A 16,071-nucleotide genomic window follows, 5' to 3' on the forward strand; every position below is an offset into this window, starting at 1 on the left:
ATCCGGGAGTGCAGGCGGGCGGAGCGTCAGAACTATTTATAGCCTCGACCCCGCCCTCCCAGCTCAGGCTCGTTGCCGCTCTCGCCCAGGTCGGAGGTTTCCCAGCGTCTGAGGCCGAGAGCGGAGGAGGGCCGCATCGGGCTGTTCGTGTCTGCAGCGGACGGTGTCGAGATTTTTTTCATCCTTTAGGCACCTCTTTAGTGAAACCCGGAAAATCCATAAAGGGTTCAAGTAACCAGGAGAGAATAGAAACGGTGACTATAAACATTGACTAGGATCATGCCAAGCCTGCAGAAATTAGCTTCTTCAAACTTATATAAAAGGGATATACTGCAATATATTTCATAGTTTATTAAAGCATATGAATTGCACATAGACAATACAAAATATTCATGATTTTAGGAAAAACTACATAATGTGTGGGTTATGCTAAAACTGCAACCTCTGTTGTAAAGGGATGTGGTGTAGGAAATACACAGTACAAGGAAGCATACATACATACCTTTAAAATAGCCTGCTGCATCCCTTCCTCCTCCTTTAGATGTACTTATCAGCAAATCAAATGTTGATTGATTTGTGTGCTTTATCCCTTGCTCTTTAGGGAACCTATATTTTTATTTTTCAAAGATGTGTATACATTTAAGCAAACAGCCATTTATTTAACACTTGGAAAGGAAGGAGGGACTCAAATGTAAAAAAAAATAAAGTGTTGCTAGGAGAAGAAATTCATGGTGTTGCAACTAATTCATGGTGTTGAAAACACTAATTGCCATTAAAGGTCAATAGACCTTTAGAATAGAATAGTTTCCTGAACCTCAACTTTAGTGATTGTTAGGTACATATAACAAAAATATGGTCCATGAATTTCCAGAGCACAGCAACTCCATCTTCGTTGCAACAGAAGAACACAACAGATAGAGGTTCATATTCAAGTGAGGTTCATACACAGGGAAGTCAACATAGCTAGCTGGACCTTCCCTTATAGTCAGACATCAGCAGGAAATCCTCCACATCTCCCTCCAAAAAATTCAGTACAGGAAAACAAATCTTCTTATGATACAATCAACCAATCACAGGGTTCCCATTCCAGATGAAGTGAAAAACATACAGATACTGTGCAAATCCACAAAGGGTTGATCTGGTACATTGGAGGTCATTGGTAGCAGATGGAAAATTATAGACAATTTTAAGTCATCTGAATTAAGTAAGCAGCAAAGTAGCAGATACCAAGGGGTTTGAAGAAGAATGGCCCCTCAGGTAAACTAGATGTTGATCTGAAAAAGACTAGAACTCGTTTAAGCTCTTATATCCAAATGGGAGCTTGAGATCTGTCAGAGCTCTGCCATTTAGTGAAAGCTAAAATGAACAATGCTCTGGGTTATATCTTAACCCTGTGAAACTGCTAAATGTCCTCAAATTATACCTTCAGTCAGTTCAACCATTTGCCTAAAGGACAATGAGCAGTCTTGTGTAGTTTGGTGCATTAATTTAGAAAGAAGTTGAGATTCTTTGTTAGAAAGTCTTTGCTCTTGAGATCAGAGTCCAGCATCACATCCTCCTTCTTATAAAAATAAGGAGTGTTCCCCTTGGTCTGTTTCAGGCAGGTTCAGGGACAACATGTCCTTTGGGGAGGATCTTCTGGTTCAAGGTCACTATCAAAGGGATCTGGAGGTTGAATCACAACAAAAAGTGTATACATTACCCAATTAAGGTATTAATCAAAGGCAATACATAATGGTAATTAATCTGTTTATTACATTCAGGAACCTATAGCAGAGACAAAGCAAAGCCCCAGGCTGTGTGGCACTCAGACCACTAATTCAACAAACACACCCCAGCCCAGAGAGACAACCAAAAAAAGGAGTGGGTAGAGAATAGGAACCCAAAGCAAAGCCCCAGGTTGGGTAGCACACAAAATCCTGGCCCAACAAACACACCACAGCCCAGAGATTTGACCCCAAAAAGGAGGGGGTGTATATAAATGCTGGCTGTCTTCAGAGGAACCCAGTAGTGAAGCCCCACTGCTCAGTGTGAGCAGAAAAGCTGGGTATCGTGGCACACACAGAGCAAAGAGCAATCCTTTGCCCAGCAAAGCTGATCAACTTCCTCCCAGGGCCAGCCCTAGACTGTCTGGCACCCTAGGCAAGGCTAGCTTCTGGCACCCCCTCTGCACTGATAACAACACAGAGTCACATGGGGGGCATCCATTTTGTCACCCCCAGAAGCCCAGCCCCCTAGGCAGTCACCTAGTTTGCCTAGTGGCTGGGCTGGCCCTGCTTCCTCTTATCTCTCTCTAATTCCGGTCCTCTCCAACTTACTGCAAAACCCAACAAAGGGAAGCTGGGCTGCACCTTAGGTCTGTAGAGCTTTCAGATCCCATAGAGACAAATGGGAACTCTGTAACTGGCAGCCAGCAATGCCTGTCAAGCTTTGAAAGGTCCCTGTTGGTGTTTCCAAAGTTGGAGAAAATTGCACCTCACTGTCATCTGGGAGTTTGCTCAATTGATGCTGGGTTTTCTAGGAAACTCAAAGTTTGGGGAAATCTTTGGGAAACGTGCTTCCACAAAGACTGCATTATGACCTCCAAAGCAGTCCAAGTTCAGCACAAAGTTTACTTTGTGCACTGGTTCATGCCCATCCCTAGCAACCAATATGTGCCTTTCTAGCCTCCCCATAGAGCTTATACTCAAAGATGACTATATCCCATTGATTTTTCCCCATTCCACAATGTTTCTGTGATAGCCACTATATCTAAATTGTCATTTAACACCAAATGCTCCAACTCTCTCATCTTGGCTTTGAGGCTTCTGGCATTGGAATATAAATGCCTACGTTTCCAGCGACCCTCCCTTCCCTTCACCCATTTGTTTCTGGACAAGATACTCAGCAGTGATAGGGTGCCATAGGGTTAACCTCCAGAGTTGCTAATTTTCTTGTGTCTGGAGATCAATAACTGTGGGGAATGTACCCGGGCTACTGCTACTATTTTCAGAAAGGAAGTCTGAAAAATTGAATCAAATTGAGGTGATGAGAGATTAAGTTCTACATCTATTGGGGAAATTAAAAGCCATTAAGTCTCCTGAAGGCATACACCCAAAAGTTCTTAGGAATCTCAAATGTGAGACTATTGATCTACGAAACATATGTAACATAACTAAATTCAACCACTGTACCATAAAACTGGAGTGTAGCAAATGTTATACAATTTTTTAAAAAGGGTCCAGAGGGAAACTAAGAAATTACAAGCCTGTTAACCTAACTGCTGTCCCACAAAAATTAGCAGAAGATGTAATATAGAATATAGAATAAGTATACACATGCAGGAACTAAGCCTTCTAATGGAAAATCAGCATGCCTCACCAACTTTTGGGAGTTGAGAAAGTGAACAAACATGTAGGTAAAAGTGACATGGTAGACATTATATAATTGGACTTTCAAATGGATTTTCAGAAGATGTCTCACCAAAGACTCCTGAGTAAACATGGGATTACAGGATGCATTCTCTTATTGATTAAGAATTGCTTAGATCAGAAAACAGAGTTTCAATAAATAAAGGAAAGTAAACAATGGGTTGCCATTTAATTTGTTCATAAATTATCTGGAATTGGGGGTGAATACTGTAATGGCCAGATTTGTAGATGACACAAAATTAATTATCATTCTGAAAACTTGAGGGCATCCAATGAAGCTGATGGGCAGTAGATTCAAGAAAGAGGGGGAGAATAAATATTTCTTTACAAAGAGAGTGAGTCAAATGTGGAATTCATTGCCAGAGGATTTAGTGATGGCCACAGGCATAGACAGTTTTAGAAAAGGATTAGGTGAATTCGTGGAGGATATGTCTATCGATACTTATAGCCATGTTGACTAACAGAAACCTCCATATTCAAAGGCAATAAGCTTCTGAATACCAGAACCAAGAGGTAAGATGAGAGGAAGACCTCATCCTCTGTGCCCTCTTGTTGGCCTTCCAGAGGAACTGGCTGGCCATCAAGCAAGACAGGATGCTGGACTAGATGGAACACTGGTCTGATCCAGCAGGGCTCTTCTTATGTTCTTATAATCCTATCTAGCAAGAGAACTCCAAATGAGTTCTAAAATTATGCTCCTCAGTTTTAAAAAGGCTAACAATCTACATGAAAAATTAGGAGTGTCATTTATTAATTAAAATTTTTATACCCCACTTTTCCTCTGGACTCTTGGTTTACATTAATCTTTCTTGTACTTCAGAGAACCAGATTTGAGTTGTTTCTGGTTTTTTACATATATGTTCGAAGGATATTAAATTGCTCGTCTCTTTTTGGCCTTCAAAGCATGTTTTAGTTAAGAAGTTAACATTCTACTTAGATGAGGGAGAGGCTTCAAATCAGTTAATGGAATTTTAATGAGAGATCAGATTGAAGCCAAAGGACAAGGATGTGAATTTCATTGTAAAAGAATAATTTGAGGTCACCATGAAATTCATATCATGAGAGAAAAATTCAGCAAAGAGAATGTTTTCTGAGCTCTTGCTTAGGCTTTTGTGATGTGTATCCAAAATGGAAAATAAAGTGTCCTTCAGCAAAATGCTCTGGACAAAAATGCAAATCTATATGGGCTGAAACTCTTGATTTAGGGATGTGAGTGTTTTAAGTTTCTTTTCAATTTTTTGTCAGTTGTATTTCATTTTTATATATCAGATAAGAATTATATATCATGTAACAAATGCAAAAAGAACATTGAAGCCAGTGTTAATTTTAACAGGAATAAACTGAGTATGAAGAAAGAAAAACCAATGTAAAAATAAAGACTTACAGGTTCATTTCTCACAAAGGAGAAACAGGACTGAAACGTGGGTATTCAAACTGAAACTCAGTCTTTGTGGGATAATAGAATGGAAAGACCCACATTCAGAGCAGCCTTCCAGTGAATCCTAATCTATTAGATGTTCAGTTCTGAGCTATAAAATTACATGTTATTTTATAAATGATAACTACAGTAATAAAAATGTTTCAAACAATTAGTTTTAAGCATTGTCAAGTGTGCTGAAGTAGCTTCCCATTTCAGATCAATATGTTTTAGAGGTACCTCTTCCATGCTTAACATTCAAAGTGATCACATCAAACAATTTCAGTGCTGCTGAAATCTGAATTACTAGCATTGGCCTTAAGATATTATTCAGTCCCATAAAAATAAAATTGACATGGATATGTTTGTGTCTTCCCCCAAGTAATCTCTATACAAAAATCAAGATGCATTTGAAATCATCCATTTCAAAAATAAAATAATGGCATTTTGCGACTGCAGCAAAGTATCACATAATTGAAATTCCAGTAGGGTAAAGGACATGTTGACAACAGGAGAGCAATCAAACAAACAACTCTGCAGGGCAATGAGTGGACAGTGTCTGCTTAATTTGGACTACGCTGCAGTCTCCGATATTGTCCAACCCAGGACCCACCTTTAATTACACACTGCAACATGGTGTACACTGTTAATTTTACCATAAATGTGCATCATATCTCTAGTGGCTAATCACATGCAAAGGTGACTGATTAACAGTAGAGTAAGAGGAAAAATTCTGGCAGATTGCACTGTATCATGCAGCAGTATGAAAAATTATTACAGCATAAAATCCAGTTTCCACACATTATAACATAGTTTGAGCTCTATCCTTCTTTGCTTTGGTCTGTCTCTGTTCTGTCCCTCTGTCTGTCTTTCTCTTTAAAAGAACCTATGCTAACAAAGAAAACACAAGCAGCACCACTGGGGCATCCCACTTTAAATTGGCTTAGAACACATTTTTGAATTGCAGCCCACAAATTAATCGTAGGATTTAAAGTCTGCTTCTAGTCTGTTATGACAGTTAGAGAAGCTAGAATCACTGTTTCTCTGAGCATTCTGAAATAGCCCCAGGAAGCAAGAATTGTTCTCTTCCAGGATTCTGCATATACTGATAGACACAGATGTCTTCCCCAGTGGCCCCATGCATGCCTGAAAAACTCAAAACTCAAAAATGTAGGTGTTGAGCCAACCCAGGGAAATATAATGAACAGCATCTTTTTTTAGAATCAGGACCTTCTGGACTCTTCTTTTAGGTTCCCATAGGGTTGCCAAGTCCAATTCCAGAAATATCTGGGGACTTTGGGGATGGAGCCAGGAGACTTTGGCGATGGAGCCAGGAGAAATTAGGGGTGGAGCCAATATCAAGGCTGTGACAAGCATAATTGAACTCTAAGGGAGTTCTGGCCATCACATTTAAAAGGACAGCACACCTTTTCAATGCCTTCCTTCCATAGGAAATCATGAAGGATAGGGGCACCTTCTTTTGAGGCTCATAGAATTAGACCCCCTCGTCCAATCTTTTTGAAACTTGGGGGGTATTTTGGGGAGAGGCACTAGATGCTATGCTGAAAATTTGGTGCCTCTACCCCAAAAAACAGCTTCCCCAGAGCCCCAGATACCCGTGGATCAATTCTCCATGATTTTCTATGGGAATAAATCTCCACAGGGAATAATAGAGTTCTCAGCAGACATTTCCCTCCCCTCCCCCCACTTTCTGACGACCCTGAAGTGGGGGGAGGGCTCCCAAACCGGGGGATCCCCTGCCCCCACCTGGGGATTGGCAACCCTAGGTTCCCAGGATACACCAAAGGAGGCAAATTGCCTGTGAATAAGGTGGTGTTTATTAAGATTTTAAAAGGTGGTATATGGAGGGTGGTGGTTACATAACAAAGCAAATTCAAGCAAAGATAAGCTTACTACATCCCTCACTGAAGACTGGGGGATTCCTAGCAGTCCTTTTGAGGTGTAACCCCTTGGGGAAAGTTGGTGGTCACACATCTACAAAGTTCTCAATCAACCAGCAAGATCTGAGCCTTGCCTAACTTTTTAGAAGTATGGCCTGATTGCATACAAGTGCCAGCACCTGTCCATGACATGCTTTCTCCCAGGAAGCTGTTTACTGCATTCAACATTATCTAATGATGCACAAATTGGCTGAGCAGTGCAGGCCTGAAGCCTGGGACAGAGTGAAAACAAGCAAATAGATTGAATTCAAAGTTAGAGTTCTGTAAAGATTCACTGTCTTCTTGCCATACAATAGTCTTCCATGTGTAAACCCACTGCAGGTAGCTATGGCCTTATTTGTGTATCAGCAGCATTTCTGTTCAAGTGTTCGTAATAAACATGTTCATTCTGGTTAGGAAAAAATATATCAGTATGACTTGGAGAATGATAGGCAACTAGCTCTGTCAAAACAACCATGTAATACAACCTGTTGCAACTTTAATCAGCATCCGTTATGGATGCTTTAGGTATCAATTATCCTGCCTACAATCCCATGATGCCTCCGACCTGCTGGAGACAATGTGGGGAAGGGGAAACTTTTTTTCATGTCTGGTGGTCTTGTAAACTGATAGCTGAACTCAAATCCAACTAGGGTTGCCAATCCCCAGGTGGGGGCAGGGGATCCCCCGGTTTGGAGGCCCTCCCCCCGCTTCAGGGTTGTCAGAAAGCGGGGGGAGGGGAGGGAAATGTCTGCTGGGAACTATTATTCCCTATGGAGATTTATTCCCATAGAAAAGCATGGAGAATTGATCTGCGGGTATCTGGGGTTTTTGGGGGGGGCTGCTTTTGGGGGTAGAGGCACAAAATTTTCAGTATAGCATCTAGTGCCTCTCCCCAAAATACCCCCCAAGTTTCAAAAAGATTGGACCAGGGAGTCCAATTCTATGAGCCCCAAAAGAAGGTGCCCCTATCTTTCATTATTTCCTATGGAAGGAAGGAATTGAAAAGGTGTGCAGTACCTTTAAATGTGATGGCCAGAACTCCCTTTGGAGTTCAATTATGCTTGTCACAGCCTTGATCTTGGCTCCACCCCTAATGTCTCCTGGCTCCACCCCCAAAGTCCCCAGATATTTCTTGAATTGGACTTGGCAACCCTAAATCCAACACCAAATTATGACTGGTCATTTGATTCCCGTAGCCCTGGAATTAATTCTTCTTCTCAATCTTGCAATATTTCCAAAGCAAAACAAAAACTAATTATGATAATGATAATTGCTACTGAAAGTCTTATAGTATCACATTGGAAGACTACTTCAATTCTATTGCTCCAAGAATGGCACTTGAAGTTATGGGACTTATTTATACTGGATAAGAGTACATACAATTTGGATAAGTTTAAAGATACCTTTGGCCAGGGCTTTTTTTGTAGCAGGAACTCCTTTGTATATTAGGCTAACCCCCCCCTCCCCTGATGTAGCCAATCCTCCATTGGCTTACAGTAGGCCCTGTAAGAAGAGCCCTGTAAGCTCTTGGAGTCACTGAAAAAACAGAGTTCAGGATAGAGATATTGTCAAGTCAGACCTCTTAGCATGTGCAACCAGAATTAATAATTTATATTTATTAAATATAAATTATATTTATTTTTGTTGAGCACTAACAGATCAGTATTTCATGTACTAGTTATGTATCCCTGTTATTCTTAGCTATAAATAAGCAGAAGTACTTTTGTAATTAAATGCAATGCCCCTCCTCAAAAGGTAACTATCATGTATGTTGTGTAGATTTTACCAAATTTAGCAGAAATTTCTACTTTATACATATTAATGATATTTTATTACTTACCTACATCAGGATTATTTCACTGTTTCTCTCTACTACTGGAAGGCTGCCCTTATGACTCTGTCACTAAGTGGCTGTGTAGGCCTAAAGTTATCTCCTAGAATTCCATCGCAGCCTTCTAGGAGTTCTGCCCCTTTAACATGTGTCCTCAGTCTTCGAAATTCTTCTATCTGACAAAACAAGTAAAAACCATATCGTATACTTCAAAATCAGTATCAAAAAAGAGAGCAATTCTGGTCAGATATACTCAAAGATAAGCCCTTTTGACAGGATTTCAACCTCATAGTTGGGGAAAGCATTTTCAACTTCTAAATACTGGTTTTTAACAATATTTTTTTATTTATGTACTCTATAGTCCACTATAGTGTTCTGTTCAAAGCAGAGAGAGAGAGAACAATTAAAGGGAAGAAATATAATGATCATGAAATAAATGGGTCAGAATTGTTTAAAATGTACATCCCTCTTCATCTTATAGTCCAAAGCATCTGCTTTAAAATTTGAAATGCAAAATGCTGCATAAAACCATATAACAACAAAAAGCTCCAAATTCAGTCAATTTTCTCAGCACTGTTCAAATGTGCTCAATAGAAATTAAGAAGTCAAACCCTTCTTCCAATCTCCAGGAAACCTTTGCAAGAAAGTTTCTGCAAGGCAGAGACTGCTGGCTTGTGCTGGCTCACATCTGCCTTGCATGTGCTGAGGGCCACCAACTTGCAGTGGGGGATTCCCATTCTGTAGAAGACAAGTCACACAACTTTCAGAGCCAATGTGGCCCAGGCAGGACAGCTCCATGCAGGAGTTTTCCAGGTGGCCTTAATAGTCAATCTTCCCTGGTATCTAATGGCTTTGTTTAGGAGTGAGCAAAAATCAAATTTTCTTTGGTTATGCTTGCTTACTTGATGAATAGCTTAAGGTACTGTGTTGCTAAGACTTAGGTTTCTCTGGCAATGCTGTTTCTAAAATCTGTAGTGTTCTGTTTCTAAAATTGAAAGAGTGGAGCATCTTGCATTGACATTATGACTGGAACCAAAATCTGGGAAGATCTTGGAAAATGTTTTAAAAGACTGGCGTTACAAACCGTGGCTAGATGGCTCAGGCTGAGTAGATTGAAATTAAACCCAGCGAAGACAGAGGTCCTTTGCTTGGGTCGATGTGGTCCGGGAAGGGAAATTCCCCTACCAGCCTTTGACGGTGTGCCACTGACAACGGCACACAGGGTCAAGAGCTTGGGGGTACTATTGGAGCCTGCCCTGACAATGGAGGCCCAAATAGCAGCCACTGCTAAGTCTGCATTCTTTCATCTTAGGCGGGCAAGGCAGCTGGCCCCTTTCCTGGAACACAACGATCTGGCAACAGTGATCCATGCAACGGTCACCTCAAGGTTGGACTACTGTAATGCCCTCTACATGGAGCTGCCCCTGTGCCAAGCCCAGAAGTTGCAGCTAGTGCAGAATGCCGCCGCCCTGCTGTTATTAGGGCTCCCCAGGTGGGAGCACATTCAGGCAGAGCTCTGGGGACTGCACTGGCTGCCAATAATATACTGGGTTCGGTACAAGGTGCTGGTTATTACCTTTAAATCCCTATATGGCCTAGGACCTGCCTACCTTAGGGGCCATCTCTCCCCACATGTTCCCCAGAGAGTGCTTATATCTGGTTCTCAAAATCTACTAACAATCTCCGGGCCGAAGGAAGCCCATCTGAAGTCAACCAGGGACAGGGCCTTTTCGATAACAGCCTCTTGCTGGTGGAACCAGCTACCGAAAGAGGTGAGGGCCCTACGGGACCTTGGGCAGTTCTGCAGGGCCTGTAAGACAGTCCTCTTCTGGTTGGCATATAACTGACCGATACCTGAAAAACCCCAAAGGTTGTAGTTTAGCACATTGATAGATCGTTTTCTTGTTTTCTTGTTTTAACTGCTGTAAACTATTTAATGTATTTTAATATTCATTAATCTTACTGTTAGAATTTTATGTTGTGAGCCGCCCTGAGCCGCCTTGGTGGGGAGGGCGGGATATAAATTGAATAAAATGAAAATGAAATGAAATGATATATTTTTGAAGGGGTTTTTTCATTGATTTTATATCCATTTGCTATAAATTCAATAATAAACACATTAAGACCTGAAGAATCTCTGAGAAACTTAACAGCAGATAGAAGTAAGAATTGTCATGAGCCAGAAGAATGGGGTTCATGTTGGTTCGTGGCTAAACCAGTTTATGGCCTTGGAAACCCCATTACATGGGATTGCAGTCCCTTTAAATGAGGTTTGCAGAAAGACTGAAAAACAGCTGAGTGGCAGGGGCTGTCTTGTACAGTCTCTTTAAAGGGGCTGCACAAGACAGACTGAAAAACAGCTAAGGTGGGGAGCCCTAGCTGAACAATGGGGAGTAGGCGCTCCCCATAGCTTAGCAGTTTTTTGAGCAAAAATAGCTGAGCAGTGGGGAGCAGGTGCTCCCAGCTGCTCAGCTGTTTTTATGGCTTTTGTGGGGAACAAAAGCAGGTATTTAAAGGGACTTGAGGGTAAATTAAACCCCTGATTTCTGCTCTGTCCACTAACTGCCACAAGCCACCATAAACTGCTTTAAAAGTTTATGGAAGTTCACCTGTCATGAACTTTGATTTGCACTCCACAACAGGGCAAAATTTGTGATGAATTTTGCTCCATGATTCACTTTATGCTGGTCCCTAGATAGAGGCTTAAGTGTCTCATAGAAAGGTAGCACCCTTCAATTGAACTGTTCCCCAAGACAGCATGAGGATATTGTGGTATAATATTATTTCTCTAGCACATTTCAAAGCTTTCTATCTTTAAAGTCTTGGAGAGGTAAAGCAAAAGAAATGAGAGAAGAAAATGTTTCCTTCATGTTTCCAGTATTTCTGGGTACTGCTGGAAGAACTTCAGATAAATGTCCTGTGATGCACACTGAAATGACCCATCTTTTTAACAAAAATTGATGCTACAATGTTTTCAATATTAAGGTCTGTCTGAAAAACATGCTTTTTGCTGTACATTTTGGAAGAACAAATGAATAGCAGAGACTTTAAAATTCTTGAGATTATGGTGGGTAGTCTCTTTTCTAGATCATTTTCAGAAAAAATAAAATCTGTAGAATTCCTAGTAGCTGTACTTAAACCAATGAAGTAGGGCCATTTCCTTCCCTCATATAATTTGGAATTAGAGATGACTATTATTTAAATATGCTTGACTGAAGTGGCAACTAGTGACAGAGTCGGAAAATACTTTTTTCTAAGAAAGGTGGATAGCTTTCAGCCTAGTCCTGAGGGCTGCCATGGTCACAGTGCCCAGCTACCCATGTAATATTTTTAGTCCTGGTCAGATCTCTATGGACTGGCCATTCTGTGGATAGGGAAATAACCCATGTCCCTCCACAAAATGAAGACCACATAGCAAGCATGCTAGAATCCACAGCAACACCATCAATACCCACCAATCATGCAGTGGTTCCCAATAACATTCTTCTGAGTAGCACACACAGGTGTAGCCAATCACTATCTGCCAATGCAGCCACTGCCCCTTGATGAAACCCATTCCCCAGACTGCCAGAGTACAGGGAGGAAAGACTCAGCAACAGTGCAGCCTCAACAGAGGAACACGACAATGTCTCTCCACAGCCCACAGGAGAAGGCCACCCATATAATGGACAGGTCATCCACTTGCCCCCAGCAAAAGTGTTGGTCATTCACAGTCATTATCTCTCCAAGACACACAGTTTCCCCCCCCAAAAAAAAATGGGGGGAAAGAGACACTGGGCTTGAATCTCAGTCTCCACATCCAAGACCAACAGCCTAAACACTGGCACAAAGAGGCAAATGAAAAATATACATGCCATCAGTCATTAGGCATTCCACTGCTGCCTTAACATCACTACCAGCCACATAGGGCCAAACAGACAATATTATGCAGACAGGTATGGCTCAGTGGAAAGGCACTGGGATAACATGGCTAGGGCTTCCAGTTCAGCCCCCACATGGGGAGAGGCCAGAGGCAGACAAAAGTAAGAGATGACATTTCACCCCAAGAACAGGAAAAGGGGAAACAGAATAGCCTAGATAAAAGGCCACCTCAGACATCCATCATTTGGACTGACACCCCCCACCCATTGTGATCCCTCTGTGACACACAATGGTGCCCATCCACCCTGCTCCTCCTATGTGCCCCCAATGCCAACCTGAATGGCTTATAAGATTCTAGCAGTGCTGTGGGTGAGTGTCAGATGTAAAGACCTTCCCGTTTCTAGAGCAGACACCTCTCCCCTTGGACCAACCCCAATTCACTCCCCTGAGAACTATATACAGCAGCCAACAGAGTATGTGAGTGGGAAAGGGGTGGGGAGTGCAGAGAAGTGGCTGTGTCAGTCTGCTGAAGAGGTGAGCTGCAGCACATGAAAACTCAGTGAACTATATGCCATCAGCCTGTAAAACACCACTGAGCTGTCGTTATAGTTCGCAGCTAAACAAAACAGAGGTCCAGTGGCACCATGACAACAGACAACATTGTTCCTAGGATGAGCTTCCCTGAGTCAGAGTCCACCCCTTCAGATATGTGAAAGGGAGGTTATCCTGGAAGGCACTATGAGCAGATCAGAGAAAAGGGCAGGTAATGGTGTGCTGGGAGTGTCTGGGAGGGATTGGGGATCAATTCAAATCTGCTGAACAACAAACAGACAGGGCCAGAGTTGTAGATCAGTCTTTATTTAACATATTTTATTAAACTGTAAGCCAAAATGCCCTCAAAACGAGGTTGAGGAATTAGTCAGGTGGGCACCTGGCTCACTCAGCATCTTTTTACCTATGTATACAAGATACACATCCAGAAAGTAATGCTTAAAATAATAGGGACTCTAATTTAGCAAAAGCAATTATAATTTATCAGGAAAAAAATATAGGCTTCCATACAAGATAAAATACTCATCAAAACACACATTCAGTCCTAGGAAACATAGATAGAGAGATAGGGGAACACATGAGTAGACAAACAGGGTGATATTTACCTACCATAGTCTTCAAGGAAGGCTCCAGTGGCGACAAGAGAGGAAGTGGGTAAGGGACCCGAAACTGATCAGGAATCGGGGATGGATCTATGCAGCGGAAGTTGGGATACTGCTAGAAGCACACCTGTGGGTAGCTAGTCCACAGATTATAAGGACTCTCTTGAGCCCTCAGGGGATGGGAGGTACGAGGGAGGAGAAAGGGGAGGCTCTGTAGTGACCATAAGGGCTGGACTATTGCAGTAGCCAATAGAGAGTTCATTGGTGGCACCTAACTGCTCTTGACCAACGGACTTGCCTGGATCCTGGATACCTGAGAGAATTTTCAGGTGGAAACGGACCAGGGGGTGGCTCCAAAGTGACAGTTGGAAAGAAGAATAGAAGTGACTACTGGGTGGGGAACACTTTAAGATTGGGGAACGTTTCTGAAAGGGTGACAATAGAGAGTCTAATTGTGGCCTACGTAACACCCAGCATGTACAAAGGAGCTTGGCTCTGGCTGAAGATGGTCTTCCTCTTCTTCTGTCTTCTTCTGGGCACCAGTCTTTGTCTAGAGTTCCATTAAACAAAGAAAGTGGCAGTTGGACTATTAACCACTCCTGGGGTGGGTCTGTTGCTTGTGGGCCAAAAATGATCTGGTGTGTACGTGAGCCTTCTGCTGGGATGAACTGGAGTCAAGCCTAGCAGGAAGATGGCTATGTGTGGTGTTAGCCCTCCACGGTGGATTCCATGGTCAGCGCTCCATAACCATTCGCCTGGATAGCTCCTGGCGGCGCAGTCTCTTCCGCTCCATGGCTGGTACACGAAACGACGAGAGGACGGTCATGCTGCTGGTAGGCACTCTTGTACCAGTCTAGAGTGCCTTTGTGAAGTTATGGCTGCTTGTCCAGCATAAGTTCCTTGTACCCCTGGGTAGGTTTACCCACACTCTCTGGCCAGACGTGTGTGAGTTACTTCTCCAGGTGCTCTGGCAACCAAGTTGGTAACTACGATGTTTGAAAAGGGGGCTTTTTCCTCACAGAACAATAGCAGGGAAATAATAACAAAGAATCCAATACAGCTTCTCTGCTTTTGCAAGCTGCTCCAGGAAGCCATGGGGGAATGAGGCAAGCCCTCCCTGTCACAGCATGCCTGTGAGTGGGATGGACTTTCTCTGATAGATGGCTGCCTGAGTTGGGATGCTTCAGGAGCTGTGCTGGAACCAGTGAGATGGCAGCCCCATGGCAGAGTCAGGATTCACACTGGTCACTGCAGCCAGACCATACTGCACTAGGAAGATCAGCTTCCCAGGTGTCCTCCCAGATGAATCACCACCTACACAGATGCCAAACAGGAAGAGCCAGTTTGGTGTAGTGGTTAAGTGTGCGGACTCTTATGTGAGAGAACCGGGTTTGATTCCCCACTCCTCCACTTGCACCTGCTGGCATGGCCTTGGGTCAGCCATAGCTCTGACAGAGGTTGTCCTTGAAAGGACAGCTGCTGTGAGAGCCCTCTCCAGCCCCACCCACCTCACAGGGTGTCTGTTGTGGGGGAGGAAGGTAAAGGAGATTGTGAGCCACTCTGAGACTCTTCGGAGTGGAGGGCGGGATATAAATCCAATATCTTCTTCTTCTTCAACAGAGATGTAGGCCATGATGACAAACAGTACAAAACAGCAGTGGTCAGAGCTGTGCTGGAGGGGCGCTAATAATGTCTATGATTCACACTCATGAAGAGGAGCTCATTTTGTTGGGATAACCACCACCCCCTCCCATGGCTCCTGCCATTGTGGCAGAGTTTTGATTAAATCACAGGTTTTCTTGCTGATCTTACATGTTTTTATACCAGTTCATTTCTTGGTGAAATTTGATTGCATACGGTTTGTCTTTTACCTTTGACAATTAATTTCAAAAACATCAGATTTATTGCCTTTTAACTGAGATTTAAAAAGAGCCCTGTAGTGCAGAGTGATAAAGCTGCAGTACTGCAGTCCAAGCTCTGCTCACAACCTGAGTTCAAACCTGGCAGAAGCTGGGTTCAGGTAGCCAGCTCAAGGTTGACTCAGCCTTCCATCCTTCTGAGGTCGGTAAAATAAGTACCCAGCTTGCTGGGAGGAAAGTATAGATGATTGGGTAAGGCAATGGCAAACCACCCCATAGCCTTTCCGGGATGGTATTGCAAATAATACTGGTACCCCGCTAGGAAAATGGACCACCTTAGGACCCTGAGCGACAGCATCTGGAGCGTTTGGTGGTCAGGGGCAAACAATCCCAGGATGGGCTTATGATCAGTGAGTATGGTGAAGGGCTGACCATACAGATAATCATGGAATTTTTTAACCCCAGCTACAATAACCAACCCCTCCTTATCTATTTGCACGTAGTTGCGCTCCAGTTTCTGCAATGTCCTTGAATAGTAAGCCACCAGACCCTCTCGGCCATCCGACAGCACATTCACTAAGACCGCACCCACTCCA

At 42.9% G+C, this 16,071-nt stretch overlaps 1 protein-coding gene across 2 annotated transcripts in view; it reads right to left on the reverse strand.

The window, feature by feature from the left end:
* Positions 1 to 1,064: 1,064 nt before the first annotated feature.
* The window catches only part of CA8 (carbonic anhydrase 8), a 76,723-nt gene continuing 61,716 nt past the window's right edge, over positions 1,065 to 16,071 (reverse strand). Inside the window, exons 8-9 of one of the 2 annotated variants that reach the window (XM_060242964.1) lie at positions 8,611 to 8,777; positions 1,065 to 1,665 (exon numbers count right to left, since the gene is read on the reverse strand). In XM_060242964.1, coding sequence (XP_060098947.1) covers positions 8,643 to 8,777 — 135 coding nt within the window. In that variant the 3' untranslated portion in view covers positions 1,065 to 1,665; positions 8,611 to 8,642. Of the gene's footprint in view, positions 1,666 to 5,408; positions 5,454 to 8,610; positions 8,778 to 16,071 lie in introns of those variants that run through there. The other variant, XM_060242965.1, reaches the window with a different exon arrangement.

The sequence above is a fragment of the Heteronotia binoei genome, chromosome 7 (genome assembly GCF_032191835.1).
Source record: "Heteronotia binoei isolate CCM8104 ecotype False Entrance Well chromosome 7, APGP_CSIRO_Hbin_v1, whole genome shotgun sequence".
Classification (NCBI taxonomy): Eukaryota; Metazoa; Chordata; class Lepidosauria; order Squamata; family Gekkonidae; genus Heteronotia; species Heteronotia binoei.